This window comes from Cydia strobilella, chromosome 1, assembly GCF_947568885.1.
Source record: "Cydia strobilella chromosome 1, ilCydStro3.1, whole genome shotgun sequence".
NCBI classification, from domain to species: domain Eukaryota; kingdom Metazoa; phylum Arthropoda; class Insecta; order Lepidoptera; family Tortricidae; genus Cydia; species Cydia strobilella.
In genome coordinates, this window is record NC_086041.1 from 25,959,961 (window position 1) to 25,978,186 (window position 18,226).

At 35.3% G+C, this 18,226-nt stretch overlaps 1 protein-coding gene and 1 long non-coding RNA gene across 2 annotated transcripts in view; both read right to left on the minus strand.

Moving 5' to 3' along the window:
• The window catches only part of LOC134742872 (uncharacterized), a 219,763-nt gene that overhangs the window by 194,382 nt on the left and 7,155 nt on the right, over positions 1-18,226 (minus strand). The gene's annotated exons all lie outside the window — the stretch shown is intronic.
• LOC134742475 (striatin-3) overlaps positions 1-18,226 on the minus strand; it is a 30,270-nt gene that overhangs the window by 9,209 nt on the left and 2,835 nt on the right. The window contains exons 2-5 of the mRNA XM_063675675.1: positions 17,575-17,823; positions 11,728-11,899; positions 10,083-10,259; positions 9,678-9,779 (exon numbers count right to left, since the gene is read on the minus strand). Coding sequence (XP_063531745.1) covers positions 9,678-9,779; positions 10,083-10,259; positions 11,728-11,899; positions 17,575-17,823 — 700 coding nt within the window. The remainder of the gene's footprint in view (positions 1-9,677; positions 9,780-10,082; positions 10,260-11,727; positions 11,900-17,574; positions 17,824-18,226) is intronic.

Consider the following 18,226-nt stretch of genomic DNA (forward strand, 5'->3'; position numbering starts at 1 on the left):
TTTATTTATTCAATCGAAAAGTTTTCTGAATTTATAATTTCCTACAATAATATAAATACTTCACCATTATAACGTATGAAAATAAGTCTTACTTGTAGATATGTAATACTACTATTTATTTTTCTATTTAATAAATAAATTCATAAAACCATTTTTTACACAAAGCCGTATTTCAAATGTCATTAAAATTTTATAAAAAATATATTAATAATACTTTCTTTAGCATATAATAATATGATAATGCATGTTCATTGACATATCATTATCAGATTTGATATCAAAGATCTTATTCACGATGTGGTGTGTAATTAGTCATGGTCTTAGCTTCTTGTGTAGTGTATAGTCAACAAAAACTACCCTTTGAAATGGGTCGAATCGTCATACGATTTTAGCCTACTGATAAGAATTTGTTGACTATTTTGTGTATTATTCGCAACAAAATACCAACAAATCCAGGTTGACTGCAATCTAACAGTTGTCTAACCGTAAAAATCATTCTTACAAAAATACAAAAGTTCACACTTTTCTTGCAACAATAACAAATATCCATAAACCTTTTAAAATTAAATTAATCATTAAACTTTCATTGCCTTTCATTTGCCAGTTCACACAATCCATACCAGGCCATTTCTACAGATAGCCAACGTTAACGATATGCAATCAAAATAAAATGAAACAAATGAAACTAAATTTTTTTTTAAAGACAAATCAATAATTCTAACATAACCCCAAGTTCCCTCCTATTAATTGTAAATCAATAACAAACGTAATTTTAATTTTGCAAACCTATTTATTATTAAGTTAAAAATTTCAGTTGAGATAACGTTATTACCGATTAAGTTAACGTTACGTTATTATATCTTACTATGGCAACACAATAACTCATTATTTTATCACGGCAACCCCGCAAGGATGCGTCGCAAAGTGACAGTAAAAGGGGGAAGATGATTCGCGCCTATCTGACCGTTGTCAGTTTGAATGAACAGTTTTAAATTTTACTCAGTGCTGTGTAGATCAGTTTAATGTTATTGTGAATTGTGACTAGTGAAATTTTGCTGCTGAATAAAAATCGGTAAGTTTGGATATATTTCTTACTTTTTACATCCTATCTAGTTTTTTATTTATACAACTTAAATCGTTAATTTTGTACATTAATGCCATTGTTTCTGCATTATGTATATCACGTGTATTATTTTATTACCATCTCATGTAAAATATGTATTATGTAAAATTAATTTTAAAATATTACCTTCAAATATATTTTAAATTCTTCTTGATATGTATTTTAAAACAAATATTTAATTTCCATCGTTTTAATCCAAAGATATCATATTTTATGATACTATAACAAATATTATATTAAACTATTTATTTAATAGTTTAATAATCAAAAGTATCATTGTATTAATATTTTGTTAAACATATTTATAGACATGTTAATATCTTTACATACTAAAGACCACAAATAATTGCAAGTAACCGGCATTCGATCTATTCGATCACTCTTGCTAAATATTCAATATTCAACCAAAATCACTATGCATGGCATATTTACTAAATACTTGTGTTATTTTTAGTATCTAGATCAGTTAAATAACATTCTATCTCTATCTTTGTACTCAAAAACCCCACACATTTCGAACCCAGGTATAAAATCTCCGTGGCGCTGGTTTTTTTTTTTTTCAACAATTTCAACATGTGCAACCAGGCTGACTCTTCTTCGAAAATCTATTGTCTTTAACGGTCTTTTGTTTATACGACCGATGACTTCGGTTCCAACTTTCCAATTTTATGACTTGAACATGTTTTTATGTTAGTGAATAATGATAGTTACTCAAACCCGTTAAAAATATTTTTGAATGGTTATTAATATACTATTGCAAATAATTTGATTGTTAGCAACATTGATGCTACTGTTAAAACTATGACTATGGCGTCCTCTGTGGCGCCCCCTGGCATAAACTATAAGTTACAAATTGGCACTTCGGTATATCCAACGTCAAACTCTTATTTGAAGTGCTAGCTTGTGCTTGAAACGTGTTAATCATGAAACTTGAAAATATTGACCTTTTGATCTGCGACTTTCCAATAATTTGGGATAGAAATAATTTATTCTATGGAGACCAATTTTTAACTGAATTGGCTCGTAAAGAACTTTTGAAAGTAATCAAAAATGAAAAACCTCATTATAACATAAACATGGTAAACCAAAAAATTAGAAATTTCAAGGACCGTCTCCGTAGATTAACGGTATATATTTTCATGTTTATATATTTATTTATTTATATACTTGTTTTGACAAAACATTTTATCATAATGATCTCTTAACTATTATCATAAAAATATTTAATTCTAATACCAAAACATTTCTTATTACAGAAAAAACTAATCGACAACAGACAACATTTCCGGTATAAAATCCGAATAATCCAATCGTCTCCGCGATTCCCACACTACGCTACTATCACCGTTGAAGAAATTCAAGATCAAAATCAAGTAAGTATAATCAACATATTGATAACCTATTTTATTTATTCATTGTTTAGCTTTTTGTTAATTTTATTGTGTTTATTTATTTTTAGATTCCATCACAGTTAGAAAATTTACTATTCGACATCCCGGAGAAAGTGGTTGAAAACGAAGAACCTCCTTTTGACATCAACGTACGTTGTTTTTTTTTTATTACATATATTTTACTTTCTTATTCCATTATCAAAACTTATAATAATGCTTATTTAAAAAAAATTAGGCCCTAATCAATGAATCCGGATTGCTGAAGGACGGATGATCATACTTGATCCTACCCTTTATGTAAGTAATACACTGTTCTTTCTACTATCATACATTTCTCTTTCTCTTTTATGCAATGTTTTTCTAGAAATGCCAATTTGGTAGAACACGATCAATTCTTTAAGTATATAATGCATTACGTAATGCTAATTTATACTTAACATTTAATGAATATCTATTTATGTTGTACTATCCTAGTGCCATTTTATTAACTCATTACGTATAAGTATAGGTATATTATATAAATTCAACTCATTGATCTATACCAATTTTTCTCGTCTAAAATCTTTGTTTACACTAACTTTACAGCTAACCTTTTTTTTCCGATCCCTTTTAAGTGGCTGAATGCGTCTCTCGATGTTCATCAGCTAATTTTGGAACATTTATATGTATTTGTTTTACAGTTTGTAAATTTTTACTTAAAAATGATTTCAGACACGTAAGGCGATCGGGCAAGCTGATTATATGTAATTAGACCTCCTAATTATGTGACAACAGTTTCTAAGTAAGTATGCTTTTCCTAACCTTATAATATTTCATTTTTATTTATAAATTAACTAAAATAATTTTAATGAACTATCAAACATCTTCATTATAACAAATTAATAAATTATATTGCAGTAATCAAACATTTACTCTATTTTCTTATTCAGATTAATTATTTTTAACCAAAAATGTTTTTAAACAAAAATGATATTTGAATATGTCTTATTAATATGCCCAAGTTTTTTTTGTTCTGTATGACATATTGAAATCTACGACTGCCAAAATAAATACAAATCGATCTTTGTTCTTTGTCTAAATTGAATTCTTCCCGTTTTTCAGATGTTCCACCTAACTAGAGACCGAGTGTGGCTGAAAGCTGGCTCTTCATTTTATTAGAGGTAATTAAATTGCTTACTTGTTACTAACATACCATTCACTTTTTCTATCAGATTATAATATGATACCATTTAAATATACTTTTCAAAATGATTTACTGAATTCATAATAATTACTACTAGTCTCTTGTTGATTTAAAGATATTTTCTGTATATACTTTATTTTTATTTTTTTATTTTTTTATGTATATAAAAATATTTTTAATTTTTTTGTGAAAATCCACTAGCCCTATTTGTGCCTTCGAGTAACATAAAGTAGCCCAACCCTTTATTTAACATACTTAAAAGGTTATTATAATTAACACATATTTTTCACTTATTTAAAACACCCATTAAATACACTTTTTAACACAACTTTCACTGGTTTCCTGTGCTGGGTTGATAGTAACAATCAATACATATATGTATACGCCCGCACATATACATATATGCGCATACTTGTTTGTTGAAAACAAAACTATCGCCCCCTAACTTTTTGAGCTCGCATAACGCATTGTATTTTTAGCTAATTTTACTAGCCTATTTATAATAATGTATTTTTGTGTTTGTTACAGGTGATATTACGCTAAGCCACGCTACGTCGCTACACATCGGTACAGTGAAGTCAAGAGGAGGCGAATTTAATATTAATGTTCAAAATAATATATAGAAATAATGTATAATTTTTAGAAAAATCCAAATCAAATCAACTCACATTCCAGTTTTCTTACGGCAGCAAAAATGTAGCCAAAGAGGCTACTTCCTATAATAAACCATTTATGTATTTAATCCTGGTCATTCTGGTACCAAAAATGTAGCCAAAGAGGCTACTTCCTATAATAAACTATTTATGTATTTAATCCTGGTCATTCTGCACCAAAAATGTACCTATCCCTTACCTACTCTATTACTACTTTAATAATACTACCAGAATTGTTTGAAAAAGATTAAATTAAAAAATATAAATTTGGCCATGTGATCGTCTAATGTTAAAAATACGTTGTGAACCTTAGTACCCATCGTCTTTTATGTGCAGATTGATTAGATTTGGATTTCAAATACTATCCCTAAATATTCTATGAATTTGTAAATATTGCTACTATGTTTCTTTTATGACTATATTGTATGATAAATAAATAGTAAAATATATTTTTTTTGAATTTATCTCCTACCGGGCCCTACCGTGACCAGTTACCGTGGATAGTAGTAAGTCCTTTTAGTTTGTAATTTAAAACTTATATTTTCCTTTTATATATATATATATCCATTCGCTAACCTAGCTAGCTAAAGGAAAATAATTGTATTAATGTAATGTAAAAATAGTACGTACAAACTTACTTTATCTACTGCCACGCCCGGATGAAGACGGGTCCCTAATCTAGATAATACCCATTTTATTTTATTTTTATTTTTAATAGGTATTCCTATGCACTATGTAATATTTATTTTACCAGCGTTTCGTAACCTAATTTCAGACGAGAAGAAACGCCAAGAAACTCATCTGAATATACTTTAAATGAATGAAATACTGAAACAATCGTCTATTAAATATGATTTTATACCCTTATTTACCCAGTTATAGAAAAGCTCAATTGTCACTAGTGAACTGCTCTGCCTGTCACTAGCTCCCTATAACAAAATTATTTAGTATGTCCTCAAATAACTTTGTTCCCCTATCTCACCCAATATAAAAAATGTGTAAACCTTTATATCATATTTAATGTACGAGCCCCAGAAATCCATCCATATGCTACTGAATCTAGATATTTATTTTGTATTTTGAACCAATTAACACTATAAAGTTTTTTAATACTGTACGCAATCGAACTATGTGTGAAAGAAAATAAATAAACTTAACACCCAAATAATGACTCTACCCTAACTCTACCCCAATTTCACCTATTCTAATGAGTAAAACTAGAAGCGAACCACTAGTTTTACAGGGAGGAATGTGTAAGAGGGACCCTAATCTAAGCTGTAAACGTTCGGCCGACAAAACCGAGGTATGCAAACCCTAGTGTCTGTGTTCTTGCCTCCCCCCGTCTGTTTAAGCCGAAGCTAAGGGTACAAACGAGTAAGGCGCCCTATCCAGATATATAATGTGAATATATAAATATACATAACAAGACCACGCTTCTTCAATTACTAACAGATTTCAATGAGTCTGGATTACTCCAAATGGTCCACACGTGAGACCCTCACATCCCTCTGTCAGACCTTGAAGAGAACGTAAGAGGTATATTCGTCACCTGTGTTGGTAAAAAGGTTGACGCCAGGCCCCTCTCGCGACCTGGACCTAACACTCTACTGGATTCCCGGAAATGCCTGTTTAACAGCCGCAAGGTTAGGCGTTTCCGGTAGATCGACCATGCGATCTGACACAAATCTGGCTCTAAAACACAATAAAAATCACAAAAATAGGTAAGCACTGACACTAAAAATAACAATTGAACAGTTTGACAAAAAGTAGCATAATAACTACGTCATGTCAAGCTTTCAACCGTCAAAATAACCACCTTTGTTTTAACGTCTACGAATTAGCCAGAGATTGTGACAATCCGACGAACAAAAATTGAATAATCCCTCCCCCCTTGGTTTAGGGGTATTTATAACCATACAACACATTAAGAAAACGCATTCCTCGACGTGCTTTTTTAATAACTCGAGCACCATACTTGAATAGTTTCTGCAAAGATATTATGTGACTCGTATAAGAGAAGCAAAGTTTAAGCAAAAAACGCTCATTGGAAACCAAGGAACAATCACTCTCAAACAGATGGTGCCACACCTCTGATACTTAACAATAGAGTATTATCCCTCCAATCGAGCTAGTTTCTCCTTTTAGAACAGTCAAATCGCCCCGCTAATATGGAATTCATATGAAACACCACATAATGACGTCACGGTCATCTCATCCTCCTTTTATAATTCTATCTGATTTATTAAATATAACTTGTATTTCATAACAACTGCTATCTACGTTTTTCCAATAAATATTCGATGCTTTATTCCATGCATTTCATTTATTTTAACTACAATAAAAATCCTATTTTAACACATATTAACGAAATAACATGGGTCAAAATCATATGATGATTTGATGATCCAATAACAATAATTTACATATATATATATATATATATATATAAATCTTTTCGATATTTTTATACATTTTCATTCTTAGTTTCTATGCTGAGTCGACAGATGGTAGAAAACGAATTATAATCATAATCAAGTTGTTAATAATAAAAATTACAAATCATAGTTATTGTCTATATCTAATAGGCAAATATCAAACACTTTTAATACATACAAAATACTGTACGTAGCATTACGTATCTGATTTTATAAGACCACAAACCTAGAATTTACCATAACAACAACCCTCTTAACAAACTATTCTCTTTGGTGTCTGCAATCATTTTTTCTGGTTAACGGCCCACTTGGACACATGATTTGGTTAGAGTTTTTGTTTGTTGTTTGGAATTTGGCGTGAGAACACTTTTGCTTTTATTTACATATTGATTTACTGAATGCATACGTATTTACTTTCATGTATTCTATTATATGTAACATTGATACTTAGTAATCAAGATTTTAAGTTTATGAAAATATTATAGACTGATCCGCTGTGTTGATCATCCTAGTATAAACCAAAGTCGCTTTCCGCTGTCTGTATGTCTGTCCCCATGTATGCCCAGATCCTCAAAACCACGCAACGGACCTTGATGCGATTTTCCCCAATAGATAGAGCGATTTAAGAGGAAGGCTCATATGTATAACTTGCAAAGATTCTGTTCAAATCAGTTGAACCACCCGTGCGACGACGGGGCGGGACGCTAGTTTTATAAATTAACTAGTTCAGCTAGTGCGTCTAGTTACACAGAGCTCAACGAGGGTGCGGAGTGTTAGGGTTGGCAACGCGCATGTAACTCCTCTGGAATTGCAGGCGCACATAGGCTACGGAGACTGCTTACCAGCATACGGCATGCTTGTTTGCCACCGACGTAGTATAAAAATAAAGAAAATTAGGACATCGCAAATAAAAGAAAAAAACCGGCCAAGAGCACGGCGGGCCATGCTGTGTAGGGTTCAGTTTCGTAGTTTACCGCCAAGTTGTTACCAGTGGTAACTACTGGGAATTTTTTCCCACCTTTTACCACTGGTAACTACTGGGAAAAATAATTCCCAGTAGTTACCACCAACTCGGTTTGGTTAAATAATGTTAAATGACATAACTTGAATTGAGCATTAAAAGGTGGGAAAAAAATCCCAGTAGCTACCACTGGTAACAATTTAGTGGTAACTAGACTAACTAGTGGGAATGACCCTTCAAAAAGTTAGATTTTTTTTCTTTCGGAGCGATTATTTCCGATAATATTTCCTTTGTCAAAAAATAATTGTTGAAGACCCTTATTCGTTTTGAAAGACCTATCTAATTGCTCCACACCATAGGGTTGAAGCGAAAAAAAAATTTGAACGCCGCTTTACGTGTAGGGGAGGTCATCATCATCCATCATCATTGGCCACAGTGTAACGGTGTCCCAACGTCACGTTTCTCCCAACCGTTGATCCGAATGCCAAAACTCTCCTCCTCTCTTTTTTTACTACTTTGTCGGCATTATTGATTTCTATATATTTTCCGCTAACACACTTTTCCACTTTCCCAAAAACTTATTATCGAGTAAAATAAAATATGGCATTGATAATTGTTTTTAAACATAACATGTCTCATACAGGGACAGGGCTCCTTGCCAACAATCACATATTTGGATTGAACTGTGTGGAAATTGCTGTGGTGTGCGTTTGTTTTTGTTGGTGGTGGCCCGTTACTGGGCCCCTGGCGTTTTGCCAATTTTATAGCAGAAACCCATTCAGCTATAAAATCATTCAAATAATGTTAAATGACATAACTTGAATTGAGCATTTCGTTTTGAAATAGTGTACAATATGTTATGTTGTGAAGACTGTTAGAATGTGTCTTCGTAAACTGAAAGAATCTTGTTTTATAGGTGACTGCATAAACGCGCGTTAAACAAGTTTGAATAATATACAGCTTTTCTTCGCGTGCATGATGCCGTCACATTCTTATCGACTTTGCTGCTGAATAGTCTAAATTTGTATCAGTGCTTATTCTCTTGACAATATATATCTTCACATGGACTTCTCATAGTTTCCTTTTACGCCCAGATCTAACAAAGACATGTAAATAAGTACTTATTATTACAAGAAAATACAGAAACAATTTAAGTTTATTTACAATTAGAATACTTAAGACATAAACATGACCTATCAAATTAAAAAAATTAAATCCCCTAATGCTACAATCCATTTTATGACAAAAATGCCTTACATAATTTTGGAAAAGAGCTGATACTCTTTAAACTGCTGGATCGATTTCTATAAAACATAGATATGAACCACAGTCAGACCACTCGCTTTTACGTAAGAAACAAAAACCGCATCGAAATCGGCCTATCCATTGGAGCTACGATGCCACGGACAGACAGACTGACATTGGCGTCAAACATATAACACCCCTGTTTTTACGTTGGGGGTTAAAAATGCCATCAAGCGCGGCAGGAATCAATACCTAAATAAAGCTTTATTGAAATACCGCGCTCTAATAGGACGTAGGATTATGGCCGTATCTGCACAAAAAATCCCTATGGGTCGAAGTGTATCCGTAAGGGCCCCCGAAACTATAAGATAAGATAAGATGGCCGTATCCGTATGATTGTACAATCGCTACCCAACAAAGTATGGGTTCTGTTTGTTATGCCTTTTTTGTGAAATTTAAAAGTGTGCAGTGCAGATAGGTTGAGCTGTTCATGAAGTGAGTAAGAACGTCTACCACAACTGTAATAATCATGATAGTTTAAAACAGAAGTGTTCTGGTCAAATCTACTGTATGCGCAACAAGCCCGCTTGCGCACCGCGGCGCACTACAACTTTTTTAGCTCGAAATATATGATCTGATCTGCACGGAGTGGAGTGGAGGGTAAATGATCTGTGTCTATGACTCACCGACTGGGTACTCGTCGCCCTGCCCGCCGCCGTCGGCCTCGCTCTCCGTCAGAGAGTTGAGCTCGTTGAGAACCTCCTCAGCTTCGTGATCCACTTCTTCGCCTGTTCCAAACACAATTTAATCACTACACAGTAAACAAGCACTTTACTAGCTATAGTGGAATTATCGTGACATCACATATTTGATACATGATAACGGATAATGTCCATGATCCATTGAAATCAAAGTTTAAAACTAGTTTAAAACGTAATACTTACTTATTAAAGTTATTAAGCTCAAATGTTATTATAAATAAGTTTTCGCAAAGCTCGGTTAAAACTAATTATAAATAGGTATTTATCTTTGTATGGAGTGAGCACACTATGCGTAGTTATTTCTCTATGAGGAAAGTGAAGGTAAGTGACCTTGTTTAGGCGCGGAGTGGTGCCCCTGCTTGGCGTCCAGGTCGTCGATCTCGTCCATGTCCATCTCCTGGTTGGCCAGGAACTCGAAGTGCGTGAACACCACCGCTGTGTCCTGCACCGAGAGGCCTTCCTCATTGTAGCCTCCGGCCGACGGGCCTTTGCGTTGTGGTTCTTTACCTGCCAATAAAACGTGTTGACTATAAACCATAATCTTTAGTGAGACGTTGGTGTGATATAGTAGTAGTAGTTGTTGTAGTAATCACTTTATTGTAATCATTTTAGTAATCATTTTACTTTATATAATTTTTAAGAAAAAAAAAACCGACTTCAATGGGGGATGCCGCTGAAAGTTCACTTATTGTTGATGGTGCACTCTTAGATTCCAGACAATGAAATGAAAAAGACAGCATCTTTTGCCTAATTATGTAGAAAAGGAGGTAAAACCACCCACTTTTCTAGTAGCATTTCGTTTTTGTAAGGGTCGCAGTTCTAACCTAACCTAACCTACTTTTATGATAGCAATTAGTTTCTGTAAGGGTCACAGCTCTAACCTAACCTACTTTTCTGATAGCAGTTCTGTTCTGTGAGATCACATTTGAGGAGCTCCCTCGGTTCCTCGTGGGTTTCATCATCAGAACTCGAGCTTGACAAAAATATGTCTTAAAAACTTTAGTTGCTTAACAAACATAACGAAGAGGACAAATCGCCAAACGTGAACTATGCGTCATTGAAGAGTTCCGTTCTGATCATCATCAGCAGTTCCACTTCATCAAATGTCACATTTTTAAATGTAAGTGCTTGATTTGTTGATGAAAATACAAAAATCACTATATGTATGCCTTTAACATTTGAGGAGTTCCCTCGATTCCTCATAGTTCCCATATCATCAGAACTGCTTTTTGACAAAAACGGGACCAATCTGTATGTATATACTTACAATCAAAAAAAAATTTTCAAAATCGGTCCAGAAATGACGGAGTTATGGAGTAACAAACATTAAAAAAAATAAACAAAAAAAAATAAACAACCGAATTGAGAACCTCCTCCTTTGAAATCTTGAAGTCGGTTAAAAATGAAAAGGTTCACAAGTCGGTTGAACTGTAATGTGAAAGTAGATTGAGTGTTTAAGCAACCCTTCCATAATGAAATTGCTTCCATGAAAACATTATTTTAATGACTTGATATAACAAGACAAAAATGAGATATCCCTGTTTCAATATTTCTTTATTTACCTTGAGGCTTAACTTACGCTTAAGTCACTTACCGTTTTGTGGCAAAAAAGTATGGCATTAGATATTGATTCGAGAGTACGTCGCGAGTTCGAATACCGGCTTGTATAACAATGAGATTTTCACAACTTACGTAAGAAATATAATTTGAGACAGCTGGGTCTCAAATTATATATATTCTCAAAAGTGCATACTTAACCACTTTATGAATGAATTCTATACATAAAATAGATATGCACTTTTGCAGCTTAGCTGTACATCCGCGAAGATATTCAAAGGTGTATGTGAAGTCCCATGCTCGCTTAGGGCCTGCATCGGGACTATATAGCCCAATCCCTCTATGCCCAGCATTGGGACGTTATACATATAGGCAGAATTATTATAATACATATAATATAATATAATGAACTACTCACCGATATCGTATTTGCGGACCATAGAGTTCATAGAGTAGTCGCATCTGTCGCGCTGCTGCTTGTCATAGCTACGGCAGTTGGGCTCCTCCTGTTGCTCCTCGTTGTTGAGGCCCAGCAGCGTGCGCACTCGGTTCGAGCGCACGTCCAGGATCGTATCTGTATAGCCTATTTCCTGTTGAGGACAATTCCGTTTTTAATGTATCTATTAAAGACCTGTGCGTAGACGTGCACGTGCGCGTGCACCAAAATGTTTGAGCCGTGCACGCACACGTCACATAAGCGGTATGCTATGCTCATAAGGATTTGTATACTACAACGCGCACGTGCAAGTCTACGCACGCGCAGCCGGTGTGCACAGGCCTTAGGTCATAAGAACATAGCCGCCGCCATACAATCGAAGTAACGCTCTCATTTTAAAACGAGATATTGAAATGATATGAAATTCGGCGTGAACATTCAAGTAACATTTTATATCTGTGTCTAGTAGGTATTCGTTTTCTAGAGATTTAAATACAAATAAAATAGAGAGAGTACAAATTGTGCATACATTTTAAGTTCTACTCGCTCTATTTTCTTTGCATTACAATTATTAGCAACAAAAACTAATACCAGACATAGTTTTTTTTTTTATCTAGTGTTTATAGAGGCTTTGGACACTAGGTGAACATGTCAGCCTTATCAGACATAGATATCCCACCAAAAACATTTCATGTAAAGTGTTGCCAAGACTAGGCGCATAAAGCTTTTACACTCAAAAGCTATCAGATCCCGTAGTAGGTACCAAGACTTTTACTCTGTAAGTCCTAACTTTATTAGCTCTAACTGTATAAAGCCAACATCTTGGTCAAACGTACAGTACGGCTTGGCCGTTTCGTTGCAGTCACATAAACACTCACTCGGTGGACTTGTTGTACAAAGTAGTTACACAAGTCTTTCAAATTCTGAGTGTCATTAAGGGATTGTCCAATTTGTCCATTTGACAGCAACGAAACGGCCAAGCCGTACTGTACGTTTGACCAAGATGTTGGCTTTATACAGTTAGAGCTAATAAAGTTAGGACTTACAGAATAAGTCTTGGTACCTACTACGGGATCTGATAGCTTTTGAGTGTAAAAGCTTTATGCGCCTAGTCTTGGCAACACTTTACATGAAATGTTTTTGGTGGGATTTCATTCATTTTTGTAAGAGTCCACCAGCTAGCTAACATAGCTAGCTGAGTGATACCAGCTAGAAATGACTTATTCGTTTATAGAATCTACGATAATACAGGATCATATATAAGCAGGCATTATTCTAAAATATTTTAACATTAGATTTTATAAAAATTACGTATTGCTAGCGCCATCTATGTAGAGCCTATATAAATTATAAGTCAGGAATTTTATGTATTATAAATTGTAAGTTTCTAGAAATTTTAATGCATTATTATCATAATCGGAATTGTTTTTAATGACCTAAGCGTTAGTTAAGGTCTCCGATTCAGCTCACTCAACCGATTTTAGTGAGTTTTGTGTGGGTACGTACGTGCTGTTGGAAAACCGCGGCTTTGTAGTGCGACGATTCGAGTTTGATCCCCAGACATGTATTTTTTAAATTAAAATTTGAATTTAGCGAGTGCGAAGTGTGAGCTAAGCGTAGGTATTCGTTACAGTTGGGCAAAAATATTTTCTAGTCTCCGGCTATTCTTCTGTATAAGTCGTACGTATTACTCAACTTATTTTCGGAAAATTTTGTGAGCAGAATTTATTTAAAAAATATTAAAATAGCTCACTTATCACACGCGAGTCAAGAGGTAAAGAAACCGGTATATAAATGAGCTCTCCGAATTTGCATACATCTTACGGTCGCGTTACTCTGGTGTTTCGAGATCTCTACACGCATGCGAGTTTTATAAATCGTTGGGAACTGTTTGATGGTACTGTGTCATCCGAAAACAAAAAGTCGTATGTGCCTGCAAACTTCCTATTATGATATGACTACATATATTCACCTTTATTTTTTTAATTTAATTAAAATTTTGGCAAATTTAATTTAATTAACAATATTTTGTTACGTGAGACACGAGTCACATGAACGTCGTCAGTCGAGTACGTAATGTACTTTATAAAACAACTGATCATAGTCTGCTCACAAAATACACATAATGTTCCAAAATGGCTGTCACATATGGACAGATAGACGGAAGACCGGACAGACAGACGGACTAAACAAAACTGTAAGGATTCCGTTTTTGCTATTTTGGCTACTGAAGGCCGAATGCCCGGCGCGTATGACAGGTACACGCTACCCGCAACGTCTCCAAGTATCTTCATGGCGAACGGTTTGGCCGAAGGACGAGCTCCGCGAAGATATTAAGGTCAGAAGTGACCAAGAGAGGCGCGCTTCTGTAGTGTTCAAAGACAAAACTTTAGTACCTACAACTGTATGCATGCATGGTTCTTGCGACTTCCACAAACACCTACTTGCGAAGTGCTCGCCATCGGCCTTCGCGTTCAGACAATTTAACTGCTAATCAAGTTCGGTAAAATAATTTTAGTATCAATACAGTTTTGTTTTTTTTTTCTAATAGGCTACACTTATTTAGGCTTTGTTCGCGAGGTTGTACAGCTCACAGAACCTCCCTTGTGCTTAAAGTTCATCATCTTCCTCGCGTTATCCCGGCATTTGTAGCCACGCCACGGCTCCTGGGAGCCTGGGGTCCGCGTGGCAAGTTGGCAACTAATATCAAGGCACAAGTTTTTACGAAAGCGACTGCCATTATTAGGATTAGTCCCGTTTCCTCGCGATGTTATCCTTTCCGGAAAAGCGACTGTTAAAACCTATCTTAACAAGGTACAATAAGTAGGTATTAGTCCATACAAATACCAAAGCAAATACCTAATACTTACCTAATCTAGATAGATTAAGTTTCTCAATTCTATGATATAATAATTAAACTAATTAAGGTGACATCTAGCGAAACTCTTGTGTACTTGCAGAAGTACTCTATGAGCTTAGTTTAGCTATGTCATTATATGTAATAGTTCATTACCAATCCGTAGTGTATGTATGTAGATACGATCACTTTTTTCAACCAGCCTTCTGTTAACATTAAGCTGGGCCGGGGTTTGAACCCGCGACCTCCGGATTGAAAGTCGCACGCTCTTACCGCTACGCCACCAGCGCTTGTGTTTAAAGTAAGGTTTTGAAAAGTTTACGACAAGAAACAGTGCCAATATAGAGGGCGCTATTTGGCTGGTTTACGTGAACCTGGTTCAAATCGGTACTTCGAAAACTTTTTGGTTTTTTTTACTGTTGTTTTTGTATTAGCATTCCGATCACTGCTACCACACAAAATTTCACGATTCTAGGACTTCAGAAACCAATGTTTTCAGGATTAGAGGTATTTTTAGGTACCCCCATTTGAAGGGGTTGCAGGGCGAAAGTTACAGATTTCTGGTCACCATATGTGTCTGCATACAGACCCATCCCTACATGCCAAATTTCAGCCTTCTAAGACTTCAGGAAGTAGTCTGTATTTTCTATGACGCGAATTTCATGTGTTTCGTACAGTGAAAATTAAGATACTATAAAATTTTAAGTATAATAGGTAGCTTAATAAAACTTGGTGTTTTTGATAAGTCTTCTGAGTACATGGTATACAAAAAATTACAGCTCTCTAGCATTGTCCAAGACGAAGCTACGAGAGTTCGAAAATACGGCGAAACGTGCCGAGAAAAGATATGCACTGCCTTTTGCCCTTTGTCTCGTCTTGGCGGGGGCACGGCCGTGCCCCCAGATAAGGTACTTAAAAGTCCATGCCGAGTTTCAGGTAATTTCAGCATGTCGTTATAAATGTCGTCGTAACTTCGATTGTATGGGAGCCGCATTAGGGAAACCGGTTCTTGTGACGCTTAACAACCGTTTTGAACACTGATGTTAAGAGGCCGTAGTCGATTTTGGAGCAAAAATGTAAAATTGATAGATTTAGTCGTTGAAATTATACACGTTTTGTTACGTAATATCTAAATAGCAAGTATTGGTTTCTATTAGCACGTCTTCTCATCTTGCCTTTTAATAATGAGGTCGCGAGCGTGCTCACCGGTAATATATGCAAATGGGCAGTTTTTAAAAATTCATAAAAAAATTATGGTGGTAAATTATACAAATTGATGTATAAGAATAGTTTCAGCAAATTTTGTAGATTGTTTAAGTATCAAAATTACGTTGAAATTAAGTCGATTTTCAAAAATATTGTCACTTGATTTGAAGTAATTTCTGGAGAAAATTGATTTCGTCTAACTTTCATTTACACTACTTCAAAGTCATAATAATAAAAATGTAGTCTGATAAACGTCAAGTACAGGATATGTGTAATACAAAATTACCATGTTTAGCAGTCCAAACTTTACGAAATTTACAAATAAGAGCGACAAAATCAATGCTTTACGCGCGTTTACCTAAACGTCCATCAGAAAAGCAAACATTACTAATTTAGTGAGTCTGTTTTCAAAAATTGATCTGATAAAAGGTAATATAAGAAGACGTGCTAATAGAAACCAGTACTTGTTATTTCAATTAGGTAACAAAAGGTGTACAATTTCACCGACTAAATCTATCAATTTTACATTTTTGCGACTAAAATCGACACCGGCCTCTTAATTGCTTGTTACTATCGTTAGCGGTGTTTCTAACCGACTTCTTTACCCAGAAGGAGGAGGTTCTGTATTCGGTTGTGGCTATGTTTTTTCTTTAGGGTTCCGTACCACAAAAGAAAAAAACGGAACCCATAGGATCACTCGTGCGTCTGTCTGTCCGTCTGTCACAGCCTATTTACTCCGAAACTACTGGACCAATTAAGTTGAAATTTGGTACACATATGTAAGTTTGTGACCCAAAGACGGACATGAAACGTAAACAAATTAATTTTAAACATGGGAGCTACTTTTGTGCTACTTGAGAAAATTTAAAAAAAAAGTTTTTTTTTTTAACTATCATGTTACATATCAAATGAAAGAGCTCATTATGAGAATCTCAAATATATTTTATCTGTAATTTTTAAATAATTAGTTTAGAAGTTATTTAAGAAAATAGCCAAAACATGACATAGATCACAGGAAAACCTATTAGAATTGTGCAGCACGAGCCGGACTTAAGTTTTTGATCCGACCCCTACAGATTTTTTAAAGACATTTCACTCACGTTTGGCATATAAATACATTGTTAAAAATAGTGTTTTGTACGGAACCCTTGGAACGCGAGTCCGACTCGCACTTGGCCAGTTTTTAGTGTTCCGTGCAAAACTTTGTTTTGACAAACGGAACACTTATTTTAATGCATGTTCACTGATTACTCCAAGACACATGGTCCGTTTTGAGTAATTCTTTTTTTGTTCGATTGGAGCTACCTCCGAGGTGGTCCCATATTAATCTGGTTCTGATCTGATGATGGGATCCATAAGGAATTGTAGGAACTCCTCAATTTTTAAAGGTACATGTATAACTAGATAAAACTAGAGCGTGGACGGAGACTAGCGCAATGACCCTACTACTAGGTCAATTGCTGGCTAACTAGTATGAAAATAAAATATACATATACTGAGCCTGTGTAAACGGAACTGCGCATATGACAACAGAATTGCAGGTCTGCATCTGTAAGCTCCAGTGACATCTTTAATACAATAGATAATAATTGTTTGATCGAGTAGCAGCTATCTCGTGCATGTTTGATAGAGTTAATCAAACTTAGATTTTAATTTTTGATTAAAACCTGTCATTCTAATAATTCCAAAAATGACTTATTAGATGTATGTTATGTATGCCGCCCAAAGGTTATCAAATTCAAAGGGAGGGTATGAGAGCTGGTTACCTGCAGGTACTGTTTGATGAGTTGCCGGCCCTGTTTCCACTGCGCGCGCTCAGCGGGCTCGGGCTCCGCGGGCGGCTCCTCCGGCGGCGGGCGCACGTCTCCTTGCTGCAACTCCACTCCATACTTCAGTTTGTGGAACTTGGCTCGCTCCTGCTTCAGCGCATACTCCAGCATCTTGATCCGCCTCACGAGGTCATTCTTTAGATTCTCCTGACCTTTCCTCTCGCCTTGGAGGAAGGCGATCCGTGCCTGGAATTATAACATATGTATGAAAACACCGAGAAGCCAACTACGTAAAATAGTAGGATTAATAACAGGACATAACACACCTACATAATATGGGTAAAACTGACAGCCCCATGCAGAGCGTGCATGGAAGAAGAAGAAACAACAAAACATATTCTCCTGGACTGTCAACAGGTAGAACTATATAGGAGCAAATACCTAGGGAATCCATGCACACTGAAGGAGGCCGTTAGCAACCTGAAGACTGCTAGGCTTCGTGGAGGAGCTGGGGTGGTTAGAGTAGCGCTACCTCGTTTCACGCAAAATAGGCACATTTGGATGTCGATTTGTGGAAAATGCCCAGCAAAACTAACTAACTATGTATAAATATTGGATGCCGTCAAACTGGTCTACATGCATTATATTT